At 36.3% G+C, this 27,729-nt stretch overlaps 1 protein-coding gene and 1 pseudogene across 1 annotated transcript in view; both read left to right on the top strand.

Moving 5' to 3' along the window:
• The first annotated feature begins 275 nt into the window (after window positions 1–275).
• Window positions 276–27,729, top strand: part of MRPL39 (mitochondrial ribosomal protein L39) — a 46,204-nt gene continuing 18,750 nt past the window's right edge. Inside the window, exons 1-7 of the mRNA XM_069062946.1 lie at window positions 276–425; window positions 1,037–1,243; window positions 3,791–3,930; window positions 9,228–9,327; window positions 11,248–11,315; window positions 22,097–22,209; window positions 26,318–26,383. Coding sequence (XP_068919047.1) covers window positions 377–425; window positions 1,037–1,243; window positions 3,791–3,930; window positions 9,228–9,327; window positions 11,248–11,315; window positions 22,097–22,209; window positions 26,318–26,383 — 743 coding nt within the window. The 5' untranslated portion in view covers window positions 276–376. The remainder of the gene's footprint in view (window positions 426–1,036; window positions 1,244–3,790; window positions 3,931–9,227; window positions 9,328–11,247; window positions 11,316–22,096; window positions 22,210–26,317; window positions 26,384–27,729) is intronic.
• Window positions 18,803–20,519, top strand: LOC138142041 (5-azacytidine-induced protein 2 pseudogene; annotated as a pseudogene).

Here is a 27,729-nt window from a genome sequence, read left to right as displayed (position 1 = left end):
ACTTTCTTATGTCTAGACAATCAAAACAATAAATCTACTCTGATTGGTAGCATTTACAAAGTATAAATTCTGACTCTGAATTTTTGAGTTGGCTCCAGCGTGTAGATAACTTTTGGAAAATCATCCCCTCCCACTTGGATAGAGGGACCCAGGGCCCAGTCTGGCTTCGCTCTTTCCAGCCTTTCGCATCCTTGGTAAAATTGACCCAGAACTCGGCCGTGGTCTCAGAACGCCAGGGGGGGGCGCTCGCCCTTTGCTGGCCAAGAAGAGCCAAGCATGGGGAGCCAAAAGCCAGCCGGAACCTAAGTGAGCAGCGGAAGTTTCTGGAGGAGGAGGAGCGGAAGTACTCACACCCCATTTCTTTTTCTTGGCTGTGATGGCGTGCCAGGGCCTGGGACGCTTGCGTTTACCATGGAGTGGAACGAGTGAGTGTCTTGAACTGCTCTTGGAGGGGAGAAATTGAAAGATTTAGAAGAAGGAGGAAGGGGCTCCGTCCCAGGGGTGGTCCCGGTTGCTGGTGGTTGTGGAAGGGCCCCTAACGGCTCCCCTCCGGGGCTCCATACTTGGCGGGGGGGGGGGGGAGAGGGGAGTCACGGGAGCGAGGGGGTCAGTTGTCCACGGTCCGAGCGAAGAGACCCAGGGGGCCAGCCATGGGCCTTCCATGTGAAGAGCATTCAGATTTAGAGCTGGGAGAAATGTTTGTTGAAATGCCTTAAATTTGATGCGTGGAAGAGCTTGCCTCAGACACTAGCATATGACCTTGGACGAGTCACCTGAAATCCCAGTCTCTTAACTCTTCTGGAAAAATAGGATTAATAATCCCCTCCCTTTCTCACAGGCTCACGACAAAAGTGCTTTGTAAATTTTCCTAAACATACAGTTCTCCCATTTTATCTATTTTACAGGTACCTTGTAGCTATGGCCACCTTTTGGGAATGGATTTTAAAATGCTGTTAGATCCCCTTCCCATCTTGCAGCTTTAGGGGGAGGAGATTTAGGGGAAGCCTCTTAACTTTGCATTTGAATTGTTTGCCAGAGTTTATAGCCACGGCTCCTTCTTTTCAACTATCTGCTACCGAGGTAGCTAAGATGCGAAACGAGCTCTTTGCCAGAGAGAAAAAGAGGCAGCTGTCACTCAATCCTCGAACTGAGAAGATTGAAGTTAAACATGTTGGAAAATCTGACCCTGGTGCTATCTTTGTGATGAATAAAAATCTTTCAACTCCTTTTAATTGTGCCATGCGTAAGTAAATCGGTTTCAATCAATAATTCCAGTTGCAACATTTTATAGGAATTGTACCATGCATCTTCCTCCCAAACTTGTATGATCTGCTCTTAGGTTGCTTTCTCAAAGGTACTGAAGCAGTTTCTTGTCAGCTTATTAATGGTTGGATATTGTTTCAATTAATTATCTGACTTCTTATGATAATGGGAATGTTTTCTGTTGGGGCCCAAAGCCCAGTCTGTAGCCTTCTGAAGCCAAATAGTCCATAAAAAGTCACCACTTGCCTTCACTGCTTCTGACCCAGGAAGTAAAAACTCAGCTTCTTTTTCTGGTTATTTTTAAAAACAAAACCAGCCCCTACACATGTTCTTTAAGGAAAAAAGAGCTTTTCATTTTGTTCCCTGAAATTTAATTCTTCTCTCAGGAAAGGAAAAACAGTTAAGCACCGATATCTGTTACAATGTACATGTAATGTGATATGCTGTCCTAGTAGTCTGTACAATATTTTAATTAAATATTGTTTTTTTAATGAATAAACATTTTTTGTTCAATGAACAGTTTTCTTAACGTCTCACACCCCCTTTAAAAAAATGAGAGAGAAAAACAAAATTCTTGTCACATATACACGGTAAAGAAAAACATTCTCAAATTTGTTATGCTTAAAAAAATATTTCACAATCTGCACCCTGCATTACTTCTCTTTCAGGAGATGGGTTACATGCTTTATCCTTCTGTAGTCAGGATTTGTCAGTGTGTTCTTCAGAGTTCTTAAGATTTTCAAAGTTTGGTTTTCCATTGTTATTGTGGTATACATTATTTTCCTTATTCTGTGCTCTTCATTCTGTGTCAGTTTGTACAAGTTTTCCTAGGTTTCACCAAAAGTGTCCCTTTCCTCTTTTCTTACGGTACGGTCCATAGTCTTGATGGCAACAGTAAGTGGGAAATTTACCAACTATGGATCAGCATGTGAGCTGTATAATTACAGGTAGTGATTATGAAATATTTTAATCCTGAAAACACAAAAACAGAACTTAATTTAAACAAGAATATGTATACTGATTACTCAACCTTATGGCTAGTTTCATTTTCTTCCTTTTCAGAAAACCCAGAGCACCACTGATAACATTAGTATTTAATAATCTGGTCATCACTTTATGCTGGGGTATATTCTTATATTGCCTTGATATATAAAGCAGTAACAGTTATACTATAGCAGTGTCCTTCACATATGATGACAGTATTACTAACTAGTATCAGAATAGCTTTTGTTTTTGACTTTTTCTAGTACTGGTGGTGAATTTGATTCATCTAAGCTTTATTGCCATGTTTCTTTTGTAATAAGCTTCATTCTTGTAAGAAATATAATTCTGAATTTTGTGCCTATAAAAACTTGTGTTTTGGGGTGGCTAGGTGGCATTGTGAGTAAGGCACTACCCCCAGAGTCTGGAGGACCTGAGTTTGGTTGTGGCCTCAGACACAACACCCACACAAAAAAACTAGCCATGTAACCTTGGGCAACCTACTTAACCCCAATTGCCCTCCAAAAGGCAAAAAAAAAAAAAAACCAACAAAAACTTTTGTTTTTCCTAACTTTATATGTAGATCTAACCCTTGGAAAACTTCTAGGTGATAAAAACTAATTTCTTGCTAAATATAACCAATCAAATTATTAATATTCTAATTATTTGGGAGGGGAACATTTTCTGCCATGGCCCAATGCTATTCTTATTTTTTGGTTTTGTGGGTCATCTAATCTATACAGGGTAGGTGTGATATTGTAAAATGGCCCGTTTGATTTTGTGTATGACAAAGAATAAGTGTATTGATTTTAGTAATGGACTGTTATATTTTGGAATATACTGAGTTTTTAAAAGATCACTAATGTATTGTAATGTTAATGGGATTTAACATCTTTCTCTCCCCTCCGCTCCCCCCCCCCCCCCCCCCCCCCCCCCCAATTAATAGACCTCACCTAGAGCCCATTAAGAGATGCTTGCTTGTAGGAAGGCTTTCACACTTTTTACTAATTTCTCATTAGGCACTGAGTCAAAAGGGTTGGGATGCCTTCTGTCTCTGAGAAGCATAAATATACTCTGAGTTGATATTTTGCTTTGCGGACTTGCTTGTGAGAAGTATCTTGGAATTCCCTGGTCGAGATTCTGAGTGGCTGTATGTTCAGAGCTCCCCAACTACTCAGATGTAAAGGCTCTTTCAATCCAGGGATATATGTAAAGTATATAACAATATTCCTTTGATTCAGTCAGTCAGAGCCCTGTCTGTTGGTCTTTATTTCCCTGATTGTATTTTCTCTGAAAATGTTAGCACCCTGAGGTGCCGACTTTTCCCCTGAACTAATGAATGCAATTAAAAAAAGATTGTTGGCCCCTTAAACAGTTATCTTTCCTAGTAAAACAGATCTAAGCACCTGTGCTAGCAGCCATCCTGGGTATGCCACAGTGTGGTTGCTGCTACATATATCTAATGATGTAGCATTTTAAAGTGTAAATCTTTTCTATAATTTTGGTTGGACTTAGATCTATTGTGTATTTCATTTAACTCTTGTAGATTTAAGTGAATGGTATTGTAAGAAATCCATTTTGGCTCTTGTGGATGGGCAGCCCTGGGACATGAATAAGCCTCTGACCAAGTCATGTGAAATTAAGTTTCTTACTTTTAAAGATGAAGATCCTGAGGAAGTGAACAAGGTTAGTGTTATTTCTATATTCAGTGTTTTTGTTTTCATTAAGCCTAGTTTACTTATTAAATTGACCAACAATAGCAATTCAACATGTAATTAGTGTCTGCTATATGGAGGGCACTTTGGGTATAAAGATGAAAAATTATGAAATCTGTATTCAAATAGCTTATAGTTTTGACTGTGGGGATGTGGCATCTACATAGATACTTGGACAATATGAGATGGTGTATGAAAAAGACAAAGGAGCAGTCATAGGAAAATTTGAGAAAGATTGTATTCAGGTGAAGGGAATTAGGGAAAAATTTGTGGATGTGATACCTGAGTTTAATATTTTAAAAATTATTTGGAAAAACAAAGATGGAGTACATTCTAGGTAAGGAGAGTGAACTATGCTAATACCTGGAGATGGGAGATTGAATTGAATTGGAGGTAGTAGTCCATTTGCCCAGAACATAAATTTGTCAAGGGGATTAATGTAGAATAAATCTGGAAAGGGGGTTGGAGCCAGTTGTGGAGGGCTCTAACTACACTTAGTAAACACTTATTGATTTCTTGACTTGAGTAGGTAATGGAGCAGATTTTATTCTATTGTACAGGCAATAGAAAACAATTTCAAGTTTTTGAGCATTGGTGTTACATGGTCAAACTTGTTTACCGTGTGTTCACCTTATGTGAAATGTTTTGCCTTCTTATCTTCACCTCTGGGGAAAAAAAAAAGGTTGTTTCCTTGATCTCCTAGCTACAGCTGTTAATACTTTATGCCTTTTAAAAGTACTTTGTAGCATTTGGTATTTTATTTTTATTTAAATTTCTCTGTGCCTGTTGTGTTCTGTCAGTAGAATATAAGTTCCTTGAAGTCAGAGACTGTTTGATTTTTGTCTTTGCATGTCCTCAGTACCTAGCAATGCCTTCCAAGTTTTTTCCCCCAGATCTCTGATTTCATTGGTGTAGGAAATTTCCTATGCAGTTTGTTAACTGATCTGCAATTTACAATCTTAGTTATCTGAGTTATTGAGAGATTAAGTAACTTACCTAGGGTCACACAGCATGTGTCACAGGTAAAACTTGAACCAAAATCTTCCTCTCTCAAAGGCTGTCTGTTTCTGTCTATCATTCCAGGCTGCCTCTCCTGCACATAGTAGGTATTTAATAATTTATTAAGCACTGACCTATTCCCTAGGAAGATTAGTTTGGCAGCTTTTTGAAAGACACTTGTGTGTAGAAAAGGGAGGTAATGAGAGGCAGTGACACTTGTTAAATGATGGCTGTAGTAGTCTTAGTCAGAAGTTGTAAGGGTCTGACCTTGTGTAATGTACATATTTAGTCAGATCTATAAGATTTTTATTATGTCAGATTTTTCATTAATGAGTAAAATGTTTATAACATCAGTTTCCACCTGGGTAGTAGAGCAAGATACATTAAAGACATTCTTCAAAATATAATATGATAGTTAGACTTCATTTTGTTTGCTTTTTTTTAAGGCCTGTGACTTTTGGCCAGGTCTTGGTGCCCTGGTGAGTTACATAGACCCCGTTCTGACATTTCACTTCATTTCACCAAATTTTAGATGGTGTGTGCAGAGCACTGTGCTAGGTACCAGGGTAAAGATGAACTTCAGATAAGCCTTGATATTCATGGATATCCAATTGAAGAAGATAGACAAGAATTTATTAGATGGTAATTGTATTAGAAACTTGCAAAACAAAGTGATGTTTGAAAAGACTCAAGAATATTGTTAATTACAGAGGTAGTATTTGAGTTGGATAGGCATTTAGTAGGGAAAGAGGAGCATTCTAGGTATACACAGTAGCAAGGTGGGATTTTGGGCAGCTAGGTAGATAGAGCGCTGGGCCTGGAGTCCAGAAGTCTAGGGCAAGTCACTTAACCCTGTTTGCCTCAGTTTCTTCATGTGTAAAATGAACTGGAGAAGGAATTGACAAACACTTTAAGTATCTTTGCCAAGAAAAACCCAACTGAGGCCACAAAGAATTGGATGTGACCGAAAATAACTGAGCAGCAACACAGTTGGGATTGCAGAACCCTCTGAATCAGTCCCCTTGTTCCAAGTCTCTCTTTTCCACATAACTTCCGAAGTAATTTTCCTGAAGTTCAGGTTTGACCCATGTTACCTCCCTACTGTAAAACTCCCTATGGTTCCCTGTGACCTTTAGAATCAGTTTGGCACTTGGAGCTCTTTCCATCTTTCTAATCTCACATTTTACTTCCCTCTACATACTTTATTGTCCTGCCATACTTTCTTCTTTCCTTTTCTCACACATGATGCTCCAGCTCCCATCTCCATGCCTTGGTATTGGTATCCTGCGCCTAGCATATTCTTCATCTTCACTTCTGTCTCTTGGTTTCCCTGGTGGTGCAACTTAAATCCTAACTTCAGACTCTTCCTGGGACCCTTAACTGCTTGTGCTATCCCATCACTGTCTTATATATATTCATATATGTGGATATATTTGTGTATAAATGTATATGAAGTATATGAAGGTTTAAGACTGGAAAGGCAAATTGGTGCCAGATTGTGGAGGGCTTCCAATGCCAAACAAAAGATGCTAAACTTTATTCAGTAGAGTGACCAGATATAAGTTTAAGAAAATTCATTCTGGCAACATTACGAAGGATGAAGGTGTAGAAGGTGGCAAGGCCTATTCAGAGTTCAACAACAGCAAATTGTTATACTTTAGGTGAATGATAATGCAGACCCACTCTAAGGTGGTGGCAGTGAAAATGCAGGAGATGGTGGGGAGATGACATTGACAGGCTGTGGCGATTGGATAGTGGTAATTGGTGAGGGAGAGGGAATGGTAAGTTAAACGAACTTTATGAACAGGGGAGATAGGTCATTAATATGCTACAGACAGAATAGTGAAGTCAAAAGAAGGAACAAATTTAGGGTAAAACATAACCTCATTTGAAGATATATTGAATTTGAGATGGGAGTGGGTCAACCAGACAAAAATGAAACCTATTTTCAGAATGAACACTACTGCCCCAAAGGGAAGTGGCTTATGGTGTAAGTTCAGATTTGAAGGTCTATTTGGTAGAGTTATGTAAAGATAAAAATATGATATCACTTGCAAATTATTATTACATATTTATATTTCCTTATATTTATGTTTGGTATTAAATTAAATATTTATATAATATTTAATAAATAAAATAAAATATTAAATGTTTGGTATTATATAAATCAAGAGGTCTAAAAGCAAAATGGAGTTTGCCTACTTGTTATTTTCTTTGTAGTGCTTGATAGTTGAACTTGGGGAAACTGGTCAGAAGCATATCTGTGATGAATCTCATAATAAAATGAAAGCAATTTGTGGAATAGTTTGCTATAAATTGGGGGAATCAGTTTTATTGCGCTAAGGATTATTTGGAAGTAAATTAACATTTTTCTTCTTAGGAAGAAAATTTTACTCTTTTATTTATCTTGGTAATATTTATTTGCTCTTAATATGAGCCAGGCTGTACAGTTATAAAATTCACTTTAATTCGATAAGACCCACTGCATTCCAGGGCATTTGGGATACAAAAATGGAAATAGTTCTTGCCCTCAAAGAGTTTACAGTCTGCTGGGGAAAACCATATTAATTTTTCATTCATAGGCTTCTTAGAATAGCTCATAGCTTATCTTAAAGTTAAAATGAATGACTGATAACAGGATGATTGATAGCATTTTTTTTATGGCAGAGCCAACAAAACTTTTAACTGCTATAATTTTGGTTCTTGTTTTATATGCCTTTCTTATTGTATAAATATATAATTGGTTTTTAGAGTTTTGTAACTTACAGAATCTATACATGTATATATATTTATGCAATGGTATGCTCCTAAAATGTTTAACAACTAATTCTCTGAAAAGAAAATGTATTCATGACACACTTCTAAGTTTAATACATGCTATTAACATCTTCTGTATCATTTTCTTAAGCCTAGACAATCAACAAAGCGATAAATCAAGCCCTGATTTGTAGCATTTGCTAATTTCTGAGGTATAAATGCTCACACTGAAAATTTAAGTCAGCTCTTGAAAACCAATATTGAACAATAACTTCAGTATACCTCTGCATTTAACCATAGCTATAATAGTAAATAAGACCTTATTAGGATCTTTATGTGCTGTAAGTTATTCCTCCTTCATGTATTAAGTCTGTTAGCATTTCATTCAAAGTAAGAAAAGCCTTAAGTATTTTTATGTGGCCTTTGAGTCCTCACTTGAGCAAATAACCTCACTTGACATGTAAAGTGTTAATGTCCCTTCCTTTTACTTTCATCATTAAAACTATCCAAGGAGATCTCCCCTTCTTCTAATAATGACTTCATGGATAAATTCCCATCTGGACTCATACTACCCCATTACGCTTGATAATAGATAAGACATTCCATATCCCCTTTGTTAGCCAGTCTTGGGGAAATTAAATAATATTGCAGGCCTGTACTCTTATTCTCCTCTGTCATTTACTGCTCTCAAAGATCTCAAATTATGGATCTAGAAGTAAAAATAATAGATAACACCTTGCTTCCCACCAATCACCATCTAGAACTACTGAAAATGAGGGAATACAAATCAAGAGATGAGTTTTTCCTGTACAGAAAGGGAAAACTGGGAAGCCATCTTTGTTTTTGTTTTTAATTCAATTTTATTTTACTTTCAGTTCCAGATGCTATGCTTCTCATCTCTCCACTTTCATCCCTCCCCTGCCCCACTATTGTTACATGGCAGAAACTGGCAAATATTTGAGAGATTTTTCCTAAAGGGATGTTGATTTGGATTTTAATGTACAAATTCTCTGATGTTGTACAGTTCTTCATTGTTTATGTCCCTTCATAATTTAACCCTTTCCAACCTTCCCAGTTTTTTTATACTTTACTTTCCTCTGTGTATTGTGTTCCAGTGATGCTAGCCTTCTTGCTGTTCCTTGAACAAGATACTCCATCTTTCAATTGTAAATTTTCATTGGTTGTCCATCTGCCTGGATCTTTCTCTCTTTTCTCTGCTTTCTAGCTTCCCTGATTTCCTTCAAGAAGCTTTTCCTAATTTCCTTTAATGTTAATTCCATCCTCCTGTTCAGTTTCCCCCATTTGGCCTATGTCTTGTATGTATATGGTTGTTTGCATGTTGTCTCACCTGTTGTACTGTGAACTCCTTAAGAGCAGATGATTTTTTACCTTTATATCCCTACTGCTTAGCATAGTGCCTGGAACACAGTAGGTGCTTACTGTAAAGACTTAATGACTTGAATTGACATTGAATTATTTTATTGTAATATATTTATATTTACTTTATTTTAGGCTTATTGGCGTTCTTGTGCCATGATGATGGGGTGTGTGATAGAAAGGGCATTCAAAGATGAATATACAGTTACTTTAGTCAGAGTTCCAGAAATTCCAGGTAATATAAATATTCTAATAACCAAATTAAGAGTTCAGAAAAATTATGTAGTATTTGGATTCCTGTTTCCAGGGATGTGGAGTGTTCGGTCACCACGACTGACAGCATAGTGTAATAGTGGAAAGAGTGCTGGATGGGGAATCCGGGCCTCAGGTGGAGATTCTGCCTTCGACAATGGCTGTGTTACTGGGGGCAGATCACTTAACTTTTCTTAGCCTCATTTTCCTTTTCTTGGGATAATATAAGTTTCTTACTTCATAGGGTGGTTGTGAGGATCAGCTGAGATAAAGTAGGTAAAGTGTTTTTACAAACTTTGGCAAGCTATGTACATTTCTTCTATTAATATCTTTGAGTAAATTCATCAATATAGGGTATGAAATAAAGCAATCTTCAAAGGTCAACAATTAAACATAAAAGAATAGGTGGAAGATAATGTTTTAAGAGACTGAAATTCATAGAATTTAAAATAGATTGAAACTGAAAACAGCAGACTTTTAAGATTCTGTTTTATTATCAGTTCCTCATCCTTTCCCTGCCCCCCTATCTCTATCCCTATTGAGAAAGCAAGAAAAGCAAAACTCCTGTTACAAACACGTATAGCCAAACAAAATGGTTCTGCATTGGCCAAGAACAATAGATTTATGATGTTTTAGCTGGGCATAGAAATGGAGGAAATGAGGTTATACAAAGGCATGTAGGGAAGTACTGGGTGTATTTGTTGTACTTTTCTAGAAATAACTGTATCTGAAATTTAAGAATGTCAGAAAACCAAAGATACCAGTTTTTCTGTGAAGTCTCAGTGGGAGAACACATTTCCTTTATCTACAGCTTTGGCTAAGTTACTTGGTGGTGAAGATAATTATTTTCTAGAATTTGTGTAAGCTGAGATCAGATTTCAAAGGACTAACAGTCACTGTCCTAAACAAATTTACTACAGTAATTACACAAAAACTATTGGTAATATTCTGTTTTATATGAGGTTGTTTTTGACTACTTTCTTGATGGAGTCAACTCATTTCCCCTGTCTGTCTTGTCTGCACATGCTATTTTATATGTATAGGGAATGCACTAGTGCAGCTACTTAATTTCAGCTTATTGTCTTCAATAATTGCTTAGCACAGTGAATATTAAGGATCTTGACTGTGGTTACACAAGTATGAATCAGAGATGGGACTTAAACTTCAGTTCTTTTGACAAGGTTATATATATGTATATATATGCTTATCATTCCAGCACATTAAAAAAATCTCATGAGCGAGTAAGAGCACCAGCTCCAGTGTTGAGAAGACCTGGAGATCGAATCCCGGGCTCAGACACTTAGCACCCACCCAGAAACACCTGGCCATGTAACCTTGAGCAAGTTACTTAACCCCAGTTGCTTAGGGGCGGTCAGGTGGCTCAATGAGTAAGAGCACCGGCTCCAGTGTTGGGATGACCTGGATCAAATCTGGGCTCAGATACTCAGCACCACACTCAGAAATAATTAAATGGCCGTGTAACCTTGAGCAAGTTACTTAACCCTGATTGCTTTAAAAAAAAAATCTCATGAAGTGATGCATTTGTAAGACCTTGCCTTTTGAGAATCAACTTATTTAGAGCATACTTGCATAGTACTGTAACTTTCTGAATATGTGTACAATATTACTTCAGTCTGCTATTTCATCTGTGTTATCTACACAGTTATCTACTCTCCCTGTTTATACAGATAGTAAATACTCAGAGTCTGGCTGAAAAGTTATCGTTATGTGGCCAGCCTGGGGATGAGCTGCTTCAGTTTAGCTAGGTGGGTCCTTAGAAGACAGACAAAAGTCAGTCTCAAAATTTATACTTTTTAACCTTTCTGTACTGATATATACATGTTTCAGACTAAAATTTTTTTTCTTACCAAAGTTAATATTCTAATTTTGCTTGGATTTGTAGTGATTGCTGGAGCCTTCTGCTATGATGTCATTTTGGACAAAAGACTTGATGAATGGATTCCAACATCTGTAAGTGCCTTTTGCTTTGGGAAGAATTCCTTTGTAGAACTACTTTGTCTCCTAGATTGACTTTCTAGACATAAGTACTAGGGAGTTTGATGGTATTTTTAACAATGCATTCTGAAAAGTTTAAAATATACAACATATTTTTTTAAATATATGCAGGTAAGGAGAAATTTCATCAGCAGATGTGTAAGAGGAAATTGTTGCTCTTTTAGCCGCTAGCTGTGTGGCCTTAGGCAAGTCACTTTCCCTTTCTGGATCTATTTCTGTACCACAAAAATGACCTGATTGACTTAAAGGACTCTTCCTCTCCTAATTTTGTTTTATGATTCTATAATCTCACATTTTTGGTGACTCTTTACCATAGGAGTCTTATTTCTATTCTTCAAGTGATCTTCAGTGCTAATCTTAACTGAACCCAGACTAGTCAGGGGAGTTGCCTCTTCAAGATCAGGTTGAAATTAGAGAACCTGGGCTATTAGCATAGTTGCCTTTTCTCCCAAAGCCACTCTGCAGTCTTCATAATTTGATGTGCATATTATACCCATGACTTGAGCAGCCTGAAAGCTGCTGAAAGGAAGAAACCTGAAAGAAGGGCAATATATGTTGGAAGAAAGGTTTGTTTTAAGCAGATCATAGAATTATACAGTGAGCTGGAAACGACTTTTATTTATTTCAGGTAGTCTGAAGGTGAGCTGGCAGATACATTATTAGCCAGGTAGCCTAGAATTCCATTCAGAAAGTTGAGTAGGGGAAAACAAGCAGGTTGTGAAAGTGGCCAAGAGATGCATTTCTTTTCTTTCTTTTTTTTTTTAAAGCAATCAGGGTTAAGTAACTTGCTCAAGGTTACATGGCCAGTTATTTCTGGGTGTGGTGCTAAGTATCTGAGCCTGGATTTGATCCCCAGGTCATCTCGACACTGGGGCTGGTGCTTTTACTCATTGAGCCACCTGGCCGCCCCTAAGCAATTGGGGTTTAGTAACTTGCTCAAGGTTACACGGCCAGGTGTTTCTGGGTGGGTGCTAAGTGTGTGAGCCCAGATTCGATTCCAGGTCATCCTGACTCTGGGGCCGGTGCTCTTACTCACTGTGCTACCTGGCTGCCCCCAAGAGATGATTTTCAAGAAGAAGAAGAGAGATAAGAGAGGGAAGAGCAAGTATTCTCAGGCCAGTGTATACACCAGGGAGGTAAGTTTGAAATTTGAAAAGTCAGGCAATAAATAGGAGTCAAGGAGGGGAATCTAGGCAGCTGGAGACAAGAATGATGCTTGATAATCAAACCAACCATTATCTGAACCAGGATGTGCTTATATGTTTCCTACTTGAGACTGAGTCAGCAAGTGTTGAATGTACCGAATCTTCAAATGATGTCATAGCTAGGGTTCGGGGATTGTGAAGAGGAAGTGGAAAGCAGTTTCTGACAATTATTGAACATGTTCATTTTTTCATGCCAAAAAAATGAGAAAGCATTCATTGCCTATGGTCTACGGAAATTAATGTGGAATATAAAATAGCAGTATCAAGGATATGAGCTCTTCAAATTATCTCAATTCTTGGGTGAATATTTTAGGCATTCAGTTTTATTTTAATGATTCAGTTTTATTTTAATGATAAGTGATAGAGGTGATGCTTCAATGGGTATACATGTATATTCTCTCTCTATGTCAGGGTAAAGGAAGATAACCAGATAAAAGTTCTTTCATCTGAATTAGTACTTCATACTTTAATATGTGTCTTCCATGTTAAATATAAGTTTCTTGAAAGCAGAAAATGTTTCAATTTTTGGAAATCTTCAATTTCAGTTTTAAATTCCGTATAAATGCTTGTGTATTGATTGAAAACAAAATTTGTAACTGCATTATATGGAAGTGAAGGAGTATGCTTAAAAACTCAGCTACCACTTTACTTCTCAGTAGAACATTATGGTGGACAGACTCTTGAGTCATTACCCATTTGGTATAGGAATGTATATGAATTACATATGCTCTAAAATGAACTCATTATTTTCTGCCCCACTGTATATCCTAGGCCAATAAATGAAACTTGATAATAGGTCAGTCAGGTGGTCAACAAGTATTTGTTAAGCATTTACTATGGGTATCGGACTAAGAAGCACAGGGAGTAAAAAGGCAAGAAGAGTCCTTGACCTCAAGGATCTCATATCCTAATGAGAGAGACAGCATGAAAATAACTATGTATATAAGATCTCTACAGAACAGATAGAAGGCAGTTTCAGAGAGGAAGGCATTACCAGCTGGGGGAACTGGAAAAGGGCTCCTGCAGATGGTGGCATTTGAGTCGGATCTTGAAAGAAGTCTGAGAAACTAAGAGGCAGAGATGAGGAAGGAGAGTATTCTAGGCATGAGGGAAAACTAGAGAAAGGCTTGGAGACTAGAGCTCTCTCAGGAGAGCTTGAATCTGAGGGAGACCCAAGTATGCCAGATATCAACTGGTACTGAAGGGGAAAAAAAGGAAATTATTTTGAACTTAGGAAAAAAACTTGTTTCAAAAATTAAAATTTGACTTTAAGAATATCAGAGTAAGTCTGTTATTGACTTGTAAAATTTTAATTTGGGGTTAAGTGACTTGCCCGAGGTCACACGGCTAGTTTTTGTGTTAAGTGTCTGAGGCCGGATTTGAACTCGGTTCCTCCTGTCCCCAAGGGCCGGCGCTCTATTTACTGCACCACCTAGCCACCCAAAAGTATATTTTTTGGTAAGTTTTTTATTAATTTTTAAAAAATCTTTGTATTTTTGCTAGTATTCCTACTTCCTCCTCTAAAAGAACAATCCTAGATAGCAAATACTATTTTTAAAAGAGGGAAAAATGAACATAACAGAAATACATGAAAAGTCTTTAAATGTGTATAATATACAATATTTGTAGACCTCCCACCTCTGCAAAGGGGTGGGATGGGAGTGTCTTCTCATATATCTTCTTTTGAACTGTACTTATTCTTTATAATTTTGTGTCATTCACTTTTGATATTTTTTGGGGGTCTCCCCATTTACATTTTTGTAGTCATTGTGATACTGTTTTCTTGTCTGTACTTCATTTTGCATCAGTTCGTGTGTGTGTGTGTGTGTATAGACACACACATGCTTCTCTATAGTCCTTACATTTATTATTTTTTACAGTACTGTAATATTCTGTTACATTCAGGTATCACAATTTGTTTAGTCATTCCCAATCAATGTGCCTCCGCATTGTTTCCAATTCTTTGCTATCATAGGAAGTCTTATGAATATTTTGATGTATATGAGGATTTTCTTCTTACCAATAACCTCTTTGAGATATAAACCTAGTAATGGAATCTTTGGGTCAAAGGGTATGGATTTTTTAGTCATTTTATTTACATAATACCAAATTGCTTTCCAAAATGATCATAAGTGATTCATAGCACCACCAGTAATTTATCAATGTGCCTATCTTGACCTTTTAAACATTGACTGTTCCTATCTTTTGTCATATTTGCCTTCAAAACTGTCTGGTAGTAGTTAAAAATATATTGTTAGTAGCTTACTTTGGAGCATTCTTTCACATGTTTGGTAATAGTTTGAGTAATTCTTTGAACCATATTTGTTCATATCTTTCTAACACAAGTATTGGAGATACATAAATACATATACACACGTATATCTTGTTCTTTGCATTATATCATTTGCATATAATTGCATATATTTATATATCTTACATTTAGATTTGTGTGTGTATATATATAAATTATATATCTGTATGTTTATATGTATTTTATATATCTTGGATACTGAACTCTTGTCAGAGAAGTTTGATACAAAGTTTTTTTTTTCCATTCAACCACTTTCCTTTTCCCATATGCATTAATTTTTTCTGTTTTTTTTTTTAATTTTCATGTAATTATAATTATCTGTTATCTTTTGTAATTGCCTCTAAACCTAAACAACTCCTCTATGTAGTTGTGAGAAGCATATAATCTGCTTTCTTCCAATTTTTTGATAGTGTAATTTTTAATATTAAATTTATACTTTCATTTAGAATGCATCATTGATCTAAACCTGATTTCTGCCCATTTACTTTCAGTTTTCTCTGCAATTTTTATCAAAAAGTGAATTCCTTCTTAAGTAATTTATGTTTTTTGGTTTATTAAAAACACTAGATTTCTGATTTTCATTGTTTTTTTTCTTCCTTGTCTAATCTGTTCCATTTATTTACCTTTATAATTTTATTTTATTTTTAAAATTAAATTAAATTAAATTAAATTTTTTAAGCAATCAGGGTTAAGTAACTTGCTCAAGGTTACACGGCCTTTTTGTGTGGGTGCTGAGTATTTGAGGCCGGAACCGATCCCAAGTCTCCTGACTTTTTTAAACATTTTGTTTCAGATTCTCTCATTGAGATGGCAAGTGATTTGATATGGAGATATACATGTGTAGTCATGCAAAATATATTTCTGTTTAGTTGTGTTGTAGAAAAAAAAAGGAAACACAGATCCTCCCCCCCCCAAAAAAAAAAAAAACCACAAGAAAAATTAAGAAAGAAAAGAAGAAGTATGCTTTGAACTGTATTCAGACTCCATTAGTTCTTTCTCTGGAGATAGCATTTTTTGTCATAAGTCTTGTCTTGGATGATTGTATTGTTGAGAATAGCTAAATCATTCATAATTGATCATTGTACAGTATTACTGTTATTGTATACAGTGTTCTCCTGGTTCTGTTAATTTAATTTTGCATCACTTCGTGTAAGTTTTGAAGTTTTTCTGAGAGTATCCTGCTTGCATTTCTTAAAGTACAGTAGTATTCCATCACAATCATATACACCAACTTCTTCAACCATTCTCCAATTAATGAGCATCCCTTCAATTTCCAGTTTTTTGCCACCATCTGCTATAAATACCTATGGGTCTTTTTTCCCTTTTTGTTTTTGTTTTTTAATCTCTTTGGGGTACAGACCTAGTAGTGATATTGCTTGGTCAAAGGGTATACGTGGTGTTATAGCTTTTGGGGCATAGTTCCAAATTGCTCTATAGAATGGTTGAATCAGTATACAACTTCATCAACAGTGTATTATTCTTAATTTTTCCTCTCCAACATTTGTCATTTTCCTTTTCTGTCTTATTAAGTAATTTGATAGGTATTGGGTCATAACTCAGAGTTGTTTTAATTTGCATTTCTTTAAACTGGAGTGATTTAGAACATTTTTTCATATGATTGTACATAACTTTGATTATCTTTTCTGAAAACGGCCTGTTAATATCCTTTGACCATATATCATTTGAGAAATGGCTCTTATTTTTTGTTAATTTGACTCAGTTCTCCATATATTTGAAATATGAGGTCTTTATCAGAGAAACTTCCTGTAAAATTTTTTTCATTTATGATTAGTGTATTTCTCTCTATCCTATTTTCTTTCTTTATCCTACTTTATCCTCCTTTCACCCTGTGCTGTCTCAAAAATTTTTTGCTTCTGTCTTTTACCTACCCCAGTCAGCCTTCCCTTCTTTCACCACCCCCCTTCTCTTGTCCCTTTCCCTTCCTATTTTTCTGTAAGGGTAAGATTGATTTCTGTACCCATTTGAGTGTGTATGTAATTCCCTTTTTGAGCCAGTTCTAATGGGAGTAAGGGTCAAGTCTTCCCTGCCACCTTCCATATCTTTCCCTCTGTTGTAAAACCTTTCTTGGCTCTTTTATGTGAGATAATTTGCCCCATTCTATGTCTCCCTTTCCATTTCTCCCAGTGCTTTCTTCTTTCTCATCCCTTAATTTTCTTTTTTTAGGTATCATTGCCATTATATTCAACTCACACTTGTATCCTCTGTCTATATATACTCCTAACTATCCTGATAATGAGAAAGTTCTTATGAGTTACAAGTTTCATCTTCTCATGTAGGAATTTTAACCTTATTAAGTCCCTTATGATTTCCCTTTCCTGTTTACCTTTTGTATTTGAAAGTTACATCTTCTATTTTGCTCTAGTCTTTTCATCAGGAATGTTTGAAAGTCCTCTGTTTCATTGGATGCCCAATTTTTTCCCCTGAAGGATTATTCTCAGTTTTTCTGGGTGGGTGATTCTTGGTTGTAATCCTAGAGCTCCTTTGCTCTCTGGAATATCACATTCTAACCCTTCTGATCTTTAATGTAGAAGCTGCTAAATCTTGTGCTATCTTGACTATGACTCCATGATACTTAGTGTTTTTTTCTGGTTGCTTATAATATTTTCTCCTTGACCTGGGATCTCTGTGGCTAATTCCTGGGAGTTTTCATTTCGAATCTCTTTCAGAAAGTGATTGGTGGATTCCTTCAGTTTCTATTTATCCTCTGATTCTAGATTGTCAGGACAGTTTTCCTTGATAATTTCTTGAAAGATGATGTCTAGGCTCTTTTTTTGATCATGGCTTTCAGGAAATCCAGTCGTTTTAAAATTATCTTTCCTGAATCTGTTTCCCAGGTCAGTTGTTTTTCCAGTGAGATATTTCATTCTTTTCTTTTTTTCATTCTTTTGGTTTTGTTTTATTGTTTCTTAATGTCTCAAAGTCACTAGTTTCCATTTGCTCAGTTCTAATTTTTAAGGAATTATTTTTCCATTTGGCCAATTCTGCTTTTCATGGCATTCTTCTCCTTGTTGGATTTTTGTACCTTTTTTTTTTTTTTTACCATTTGGCCTATTCTGTTTTCCAAGGTGTTGTTCACTATTTTTTGTGCCTCCCTTACCACACTGTTGATTCTTTTTTCATTATTTTTTTGCACCATTCATTTCTCTTCCCAATTTTTCCTCTACTCTTTATTTTTAAAAATTCTTTTTAATCTCTTCCATGGCCTGAGACCAATTCATATTTTTTCTTTGAGGCTTTGATGTAGGAGTTTTGACTTTGTTGTCTTTTTCTGTGTTTTTTGATCTTCCTTGTCACCACAGTAAGTTTTTACAGTCAAATTTTTTCTCTGCTCATTTTTCCCACCTATTTCTTGACTTTCTTAACTTTTTGCTAAAGTGGGGCTCTACTTCCAGGTTACAGAGCGCAGTGTCCTAACCATCAGACCTTTTGTGCAGCTGTTTTCAGAGATATTTCTAGGTTTCTAGTTTCTCTAAGTTTCCAGTTCTTCTAAGGTTGTATGATCTATGGAGAGATGTGTTTACTAATCTCCTGGCTTGTGCTATGATCTGTGAATGATCACAAGTACTCTTTTCTGCACTGGAGCTGTAAAGAGAATCCCTAATCCACTAGTGGCTGCAAGCTCTGCTCTTGGGGCTCCTCCCAGCCATGGGACTGCCACCTAGGACTGTGACCTGGATCTGAGTATCAGCAAAGCAGCACAGTCCTGCACCCAGTGCCTGCAAAGAGACTTATGCAATCTTTTTCTGATCAGTTTTTTGATCCCTTTACTGTCAGTGTGCTGAGAGCTCCTAATCCTTCTTGAAGGAGAGAATTAACTTTGTCATTCTATGGATCAGACTTTTCCCAAGCTTTTCCTCTTGCCAGCCACATTGTCTTCCTTCTAAGTCCATCTTTGATGGGGAGAGATGCTAGGTATATTCCATTTAATATGATTAAGTTCTCATCCTGTTGGTCTTACTAAATCAGAACTACCCGTGTTTCCCCGATAATAAGACACTGTCTTATTAATTTTTTGGAAAGGAAAACACCAGAGGGCTTATTTTCAGGGGAGGGCTTATGTTGTCCTGCCTCAGCTCTCCTCCGTGGCACTGCTCTCAATAGCACCAGCAAGCAAATCACTGGGGAAGAACAGGATGACGCGCTCACTGCTGCAGCTCTGATTGGATGCAGCTCGGAGCGCAGTGTGCGTTTTACAGGGTGGGGGGAGGGGGGGACGGTGCATACAGAGGGTACCGTAATGTAGCGTGTAGCGCAGGGGATCACCTTCACTACAGTAGCAATCTCAATAGGGCTTATTTTCGGGGGAGGGCTTATCTTACACAGTAAGGGGAGGGCTTGTTTTCAGGATAGGTCTTATCAGGGAAACACGGTAGATAAAAAACAAACTCATTTTCAGTGTAACATTTCTAAGAATATACAGGAAGTTGTCTGCATAAAATTAATTGCCTGAATCTTTTTGTTTTTAGTTTATTTTAAGAAATGTAGCCATTATTTTTGAAAGGTAGAGGCTAGAATAATTTATATTAAAATAATGCGGCACATTCTTTGGAAGATTCCACTAATCTAGAATTATGATACTCCAAAAAGCCATAATAACAATCTGTTAAATAAAAATAGATTTCTACAAAAAACAAAATAGCTAAAGTTTCTATTTTAAAAAATTATTCAGTCCATGTCACCAGGGGCCAGGGAAGGGGCTGAGGCAGCATGAATCCCAAGAATCTCCAGAAATCCCAAGGCCTGGCCTAAGTCAGCTGAGACCAGAAACCTGCAGTGACCCCGCTAACCCTGAATGTTCTTGATTTATTCAGCATGTTGGGGAAACCAAAAGTGCTGACGAGGTGCCATCATAAATGCACTAGTAGAAGATATTTGTACTCTGAGCTATGAAAAGGCTCAGAGCAGAGACACCATTACCTCTATGCCAATCTATGCAAGAGTTGAACCTGTGACTTCACACTTTGCTGTTGTAACTGCATATGAGGGTATCAGAAAGACTAAAGGATTCAGAGAATGAGAATTCCCTCTTAAAGAAAAGAATAAGATTTCTGGAAGAAAATCTTCTTGACACCTGGTTAGATAAAGGAAAAAGTTCAGTGGGATGAGAAAAAGCAAACAAGGCCTGTCATGCTTATCAGGTGGTATTAGATAAAATGAATAAAGACAATTCTGACTCTTGGAAAGCACTAAATGAACAGCTATAGACAAAGAAGAATATTTCTAGCTAGGTCTGAGGTTGAGACTCAGCAAGTGATGAAGAATCTAAAGTGACCTTCATCCAACTGCGGGGTAGAAAAGTTGAGCAGTGACCTGAAAATCCATAGTTTGGAACAGGAACTGGGACTGATGAGAAAGAAATATAGTAGTCTAAGAACAGAATTGCAAAAATCTGAACACAAAGAAAAGTGTTAGGAAGACAGTGTCAATAACAGACTTTGAGAAGTCAAACATTCCAAGTAATAATATGCAACATGTCTACTGAGAACTCAAGAGAGTTCTAATTTACAGTCTATTTTACATCTTGTGACTCAGGTACAAGCTGAATTACTAAGAAAATTAACTCCCATCTGCAATCAAGAAAGGCAAGTCATCACCAGAAACCTGATTTTAGCCATTCTTTAGAAGAGCAGCTTGCTAATATATCCTCAAAATCTTATGAATTGAAGTTGATAAATCAGAGAATATCATATTCCAGGCTATCTATTCTCTGCTTTGGCTTTAGTAGATACATACTGGTCATCTTCACATGTAAAGATGTTTCTGATATGGTGTCCTGTATTCTGTTTTTCTTGTGGCTTTTTTCTCCACCAAGTGTTGATTATGTGTACAAGGCTGAGATGGTAGGATGACTCTTTTTGACTTCTTATCACAACTTCTTCACATAAGAACAAAAGAACTTGTGTTCTTTGAAGTTCATGGTAAGCACATGTGTAATGGGAATGTAAATTTTTAAGATCTTTTCTGCCCCTAGGCTAAAGTGCACTTGGAGACTGGGGTGGGAGGCTTGTTTTTTGATTGGCCAGTGGGTCCAGAAGGTTGTTACATTCTCTGAGCCAGGAGAAGGCTATGTAAACCCTGATTTGAGGCTTTGTTTTGGGGCTCACTTTGAGAAGTGTTCTGTGATTTGATCAGATAAGACTCTGTGAAGCCATTGTTGAGAGTCCCTGGGCTTTGAAAAACCCAGATGTTGATTTGGTATGGATGTGATGGTTGGACAGTTTGGAAATCTGTCTACTTGATCTGTTTCTCTGTCTTGATAATTCTGTCTGCATATTCTGAAGTTTGGGGTGCTGACCTTTTTCCCCTGAACTAGGTAAACGATACATATTTGACTGATTAAAGTAAGCTTGTTAACCCATTTTGAGTTGCTTTCCTTATCAAAGCAAATCCAAGAACGTGTTGTTGGCAGCCACCCTGGGGACATTTGGGGTGCTTGCTGCTACATGTTATACCCTGTAACAAAGTCTTCTCAGTTTTTGCTTATTTTTGAAAATGAAACATCTTGATGAAAAAAATTATTTGATAAAGATACATTAAATACTATAGTATTCTTTTTCCCTTTATTAATGAATTAAGATACACAAAAAGGCAGTGTAGTTTTTCATCAATGGCATTTACATGTTGAAATCTTTACCAATCGTCTTCTTGCATTTTATAAAACCAATAGGAAGACATTTTTAGAATGGGATTTTTCTCTAATTCATGTTAGTACTGGGTTGAGTTGCATTTTTTATTAGATCTTCCTAAATGGCACAGATACTATAAATAAGATTATTGGAAGAATGATTAAGAGCAAATTTTTTTTTTTTGGTAATTTAGAAGCATTCAATTCTCTTAACAGAATAATTATAAATTATTATCTACTAAGATGAGTTCCATAAGGATTAGTATGGGCTAATTTTGTTACAAAATAATAATAAATTATTATTCTAGATCATACATACATTTATATTCTTTATAAATATTATGTTTTTCTAACTTTTCAGTAATTCAGTATGGTTTTCTCATCAATTAGTCCAAATGATTTTAAGTTTTTATCATATAAGATTTGTATAGTGTTAAAATATAGTACCCTCAGTAATTATCTATGTCTATAGGGTATATATATATTTTAGAAGAATGTACAGAGATTTCATGGTAATGATTTTGAAATTTTGTGTTGTGAAATATTACTGAATGTTAACACTTTAATTTTAAAGGAACACCTGCGTTCTTTCACAAAGGATGTTCATGTCTTAATTAATAGAGATCTTCCATTTGAAACTTTGGATGTTGAAGCAAAATTGGCATTAGAAATCTTTCAACACAACAAGTAAGTGCTCATTTTTGAATATTCTAAGATAATCTTAAATGATCCAGAATTACTATATGAATGAAGTTTTATTCTTTAAAATGCTTTTTATAAAAATATCTACATTAGAAAGAAACTTTTCAACCTCAGCTGTAAGCCTGTCTTTTTCATTCACTAAGTACCCTTAAACTTTCTTCACTTTTTGTTTACTTCAGTGAGGTAAGCTGGGTTTTTTTATTCCTCTGTTTTCTTCTTTTAAAGACCAATTCTTTTAAGACTCAACAAACACTCATCTCTCAACCTCTCCCAAAATATAATAAGAGGAAAAAACAAGCAACATAAATTGCAGTTAGCATTACATTCTATATCACACCTCTTTGCCTTTGATAAGGCTCTTGACATCACAGTGCCTGGAACTCAAACTCTTCTTACCTCCACTAAGAATGTTTAGCCTTTTTTAGAACTCAGCTCAAATGCTACTCCTTACATGAGTTCTTTTCTGATCTTCCCAGCTTGTGATGTGACATTATTCTCTTTTTCCCACCCCAAAATGCCTCCTGTTTACACTCTCTCTATACATATGTATATATACACATATGTGTGTGTGTATATTTTACAATCATATATTTACATGTTCCCTGCTAGAATTTAAGCTCCCTGAGAGCAGCATTTTTGTTTTTGTATCCTCGGTGCCTAGCACAATACCTGGTATATAGTAGGTGTTTAAAATGCTTGTTAATTGATTAGTCATAACATTTGTGTCTATGAAAAACTCAGTACTTGTCTCTGTATACTTAATAGTTTTAGCCAAATTAGATTTGTGTCCTTTGGAGCACATTTAGATGAAGGTGACTAGAAGGACAGTACTGGAAACTATGTTGTGGTGGGCTGGGGCTTACTCAGGGAGTCTCCTTGAAATTTAGGTCCAGTGTTGGAATAAGTGAAATACTCAGTGGATCTCTAATCATAGCATAGAAAGGATATTTAACAAAACTAGAGTAGTCAGCTTAGATACATGGTCTTCTTTACCACTTTATGGAAATGCATCTGGTCAGCAGGGCAGGGAACAGTGACTTGTGTTGCCTTTGAACATCCACCAAGTCTGAATGTAGGTATTTGTGCTCCTAGGTGAACAGAAAACCACATAAGTGGCCTGAGCCCACCAGAAAACTGCAGCAACAGGTAGTTTGAGTCTTACCCCCAGGGGACAATCAAGTCTTAGGGACAGTTTTCTTGCCTTTTAAAAAAAAGATCTAGCTTAATCTAAATGTCTGGAGACAAGAAATCCATGGCTTCCCTACATCAGAAGGACCTTGGCTAATATCTCAGTGATCTGGGCTATATAGATGATGCCAAGTAAAAAAAGTAGTGATGATGTGTAGGATTAGCACTAGGATCATCAAGGCAACAGCATAGCTGATGACATCTCTGGCACATTAACCATTCTTTATCATGAGTTAGGTAGAGTCATCTGTAGTAAGAGGTTGCATTCTTGCATGCAGCCAGTCCCAGTTTCACTGTTGATTTGCTCTATACCACCAATCCTCAGTGTTCCCTAGCTTACCAGTCAGAACATCTTCCTCACTGGGTACATTTTTGGGGAAAGAATATCAAGTTTCTTTACCATTAGAGGCTTCTGGTTGAATAGCTGTCTATTGTTTCAATAGGAGTTGGATAAGGACTTTCCCTTACCTTCAGTCAGGAACTCATATATATAATTTTTGTGAACATCCCTTTACCTGGAAGAAAAGGGATCTATTAGCTAACTTGTCAGTAATCTTGGTGGTGATAGTTTCACTTCCCACATATAAGGCCCCTTCCCTAACTGAAGTGGGACACTTGATCTTGGCAGCCAGGGTTGTGATGATAAAGCTGTTGATTTAAAAGGTGTAAGCCTCTTGCCCTCAGATAGGTTGAGAGGACCAATTTGATAGTTGGGGACAAGTTAAGGGCCTCATGGGTTAGATGGATGATCTGATTGGGTATAAGAGGCTCAGTTGGATAACCCAGCTCATATAAGGGTCGACATCTTGGAAGTATAGGGATGGGACTTTGGTGGATTAGGGTAGCATACACTCCTGTGTTGCTAAGGTGTGTAATGGAGATCTGGACGGGTAGGATGTTGTGTAGCAACTCCTTTAGACAGTATTTAAAATGGAGGGGAGGGGAAAAGTATTGTTTTCTGGAGGCTTTAGTTTTCAGGGGAAAATGTAGGAAGGTATAATCAATGGATAGGAACTTGTAAATGGATTAGCTTCTTTGTAAGCTGTAACTTCTTTGGGCACCTGTGATGGGAGTTTCTGCTATTGGAGAATGAAGATTATTTGGGAGGGGAGTCATTGATAAGTGGGGAAATTTTCTGTATAATTTACTCAGTCTGTCTTTACCTCAGTTTCATCATCAATAATACGAGGGAGTTTGATTTAGATTACTTGTGTTTCTTTCCAACTCTAAATCTGTAATCTTGTGATCATATTTTTTTTACCTGGTACATTAACATTGTCATCATCCACTAGATTGAGATTTGACTGAGTCTTTTCATAAATATCTTAAGATACATTTGTGTCTTTGTCCATTGCTATGTAAAACCAATTTTTATCTATCAATAGAAAACTCACTTACTGAAGAGAAATTCTTTTATCATGACAGAAGAAAGAAACAAGCATTTGTTAAGTGCCACTAGATGACAGGTACTGTGCTAAGTGCTTTTTCAAATATTACCTCATTTGATGCTTACAAACAGCCTTAGGAGTAAGGTGCTATTATTATCCCCATTTTATAGTTGAGGAAACTGAGGTAAGCAGAGGTTGATTTACTTAGGGTCATATAACTATTAAGCTCTGAGGTCAAATTTGAACTCAAGCCTTCCAGAATCCAGTCTTAATGCTCTATCTATTGCAGCAATGAACTGCTGCTATCCAGTTTGTACTTTTATTGCCAGAAAACTCCAATCTTAATTTATTTCTCATCTGCAGTAAGTAGGTTTATATGTGGTACCTAATAGCATCTATTACTTTTTTCCTTTTATCAGGTTTCGTTTGGTTTTTATTTTTTATTGTTCTCAATTGTATTTTACTTAATTTTTTAATCCATATCAAGTCTTTTTTGGAAGCAGATAGGCCATATAGCCTAAGTAAAGTAAAATGTCAGGAACCATTATATTATCTTTAGAGTGTGCCATTCTTTAAAATCAACTGGACTGTTCCATAGCTTGGAGTATGGAGAATTGAATGTAATCTATGAAAAAGAGATGATTAGAGTAGTTATTTTAACTTAATCTTCACAGATAAAGCTCTTAAATTTCTTTCACTTAGGTATACAAAAGCATTCTGTAAGAAAAGGCAGCAAATACTTGAAAACTTAGTTATGATTTTATTAACATGAAAAAGTATCATTAAATTATTAGCCAAATGTTATATTACTTGTGTTATTGATAATACATTGAAAAAATGTATTTATAAGTATTAGTAAATACTTATAAGTATTAGTAAAAGTTAGAATATTTGATATGTGTTGATTCTGAATTTTTAAAGGTAGCTGTACTTGGTAATCTTTTATTGTTTGATGAAGTCAAACACCAGGATATAGTGTACTGATGTGAATATCTAGGTAAATTTTTCCTTAATGTCATGTTTAGTTATATAGGATACAGAAATGAACTGGGATGTATGTGGGGTATCCCTTATTTGGGGGAATTCCCAGAAGATTAGAATAGTTCCACAACCAAATCAGGAGTTTTCCTAAACTCTGGGATTGAGCTCGACTTTCAGGACTTTTTTAGAATAGATCCAAACTCCATGGGCTACTGTTCAAAATTGACTTATTCTCTTAGCAGTCATTCTATGCCTGTAATGATCTGGGGTCCTTTTATCCTTCCCACATCTAAAAGTCAAATCAGGAACTTGCACAGTGTACCAATAACCTAGATCAGGGCTTCTTAAACTTTTTATACTTATATCGTGATCCCTTCAGCTAGGGTTGGGGACCCTGCGACCTTGAGGACACATGTAGCCCTCTAGGTCCTCAAATGTGGTCCTTTGACTGACTCCAGGAAGTTTTCTTAAGTGTTTTCATTAATGTGAGTGAAAAGATAACATCTGTATAATTTTTTCTCTCCATTTTTGTTAAGGTACAAAATGCAGTTTATAGAAGAGAAAGCATCAGAGAATCCTGAGAGAATAGTAAAACTATACAGGTAACTAAAACCTAATTTTAAAAAATAGCTCTTAGCAAAACTAAAGCTTACTAAAGATACAACTGAAATAGGTAGCTATGAACTTTACTTTTATAATCTTATTACTTTGTTCATTAAATGGATGCTTTATGTGTTTAAAGATTTTTATTGCTTTCTGAACCTATTGTAACTTCATTCCTCATTCAGATAGTTGTTCTAAAATTTTTACTTCTACATCTTGGTTTCATTAGTGATTCAAAACACTTTTTCATGTGACTATAGATAGCTTTGTTTTTTTTTTTTTTCCTGAAAACTGCCTGTTCATATCCCTTGACCATTTATCAACTGTAGAATGGCTCTTATTTCTATAAGTTTGATTCAGTTCCTTATATATTTGAGAGCTGAGGTCTTTATCAAAGAAACTTGTAAAAACTTTTGATAATATTTTATTTTCTATGGTACCTTTTAGCAAAATTTGATTTCTCTTATTATCTATTTTAATTAGGTTTATTTTTGTTTTTGCTTTGTGTGAGATTATGATTGCTACCTCCTGCATTTTTTACTTCAGCTGAAGCATATCAGATTCTGCTCCAGCCCCTTATTTTAACCCCTCTGTGTTGGATATTGTTGGATTCTAGTTTTTTATGGGTGAGTTCATCTCATTCACATTCACAGTTATGATAACTAACTGTGTATTTCCCTCCATCCCATTTTTGTCTGTTTATCTTCCTCTCTTTTTATCCTGTCCCTCCTCAGAAATCTGTTTTGCATCTGACCACAACCTCCCTTAATCTACCCTCCCTCTTAATATCCTCTCCTCCCCCTTATCTTCTCCTATGTCCCTTTTTAGGTAAAATAGATTATACACAACTGAGTGGATAGAGAGATAGAGATATCTTTATATATATTCATATTCTTCTCTTTTTGAATCAATTCTGATGAGAGTGAGATTCAAGAGTTACCCTCCATCTCCCCACCTCTTTTCCCCACCACTGAAAAAGCTCTTCCTTACATAATTTTTTAATGAGATTTTCCTCATTCTTCTCTTCCCTGCCCCCTTCTCCTGGTACATCTATCTTTCTCATCCTTCATTTTTTATTTTATAACATCCAAGCATGATAAATTCATTCCCATGTCCTCTATGTTTATTGTTCAGTTATTTTAGCTGTATCTGACTCTTCATAACCCCTTTTGGGGTTTTCTTGGTAGAGTTACTGGAGTGATTTTCCATTTTCTTCTTCAGCTTATTTTACAAATGAGGAACAGAGGCAAACTGAGGGTTAAATGACTTGCCCGGGACCACAAAACTAGTAAGTGTTTGAGGCCAGATTTGAACTCAGGAAGATGAGTCTTGTTGACTTCAGGCC

This window comes from Petaurus breviceps, unplaced genomic scaffold, assembly GCF_028583685.1.
Source record: "Petaurus breviceps papuanus isolate PSGF00001 unplaced genomic scaffold, PetGlider_PUasm1.0 90515, whole genome shotgun sequence".
Taxonomy (NCBI): domain Eukaryota; kingdom Metazoa; phylum Chordata; class Mammalia; order Diprotodontia; family Petauridae; genus Petaurus; species Petaurus breviceps.
The sequence above is the reverse complement of the archived record's forward strand: the minus strand, read 5'-3'. Positions and strand labels throughout refer to the sequence as shown.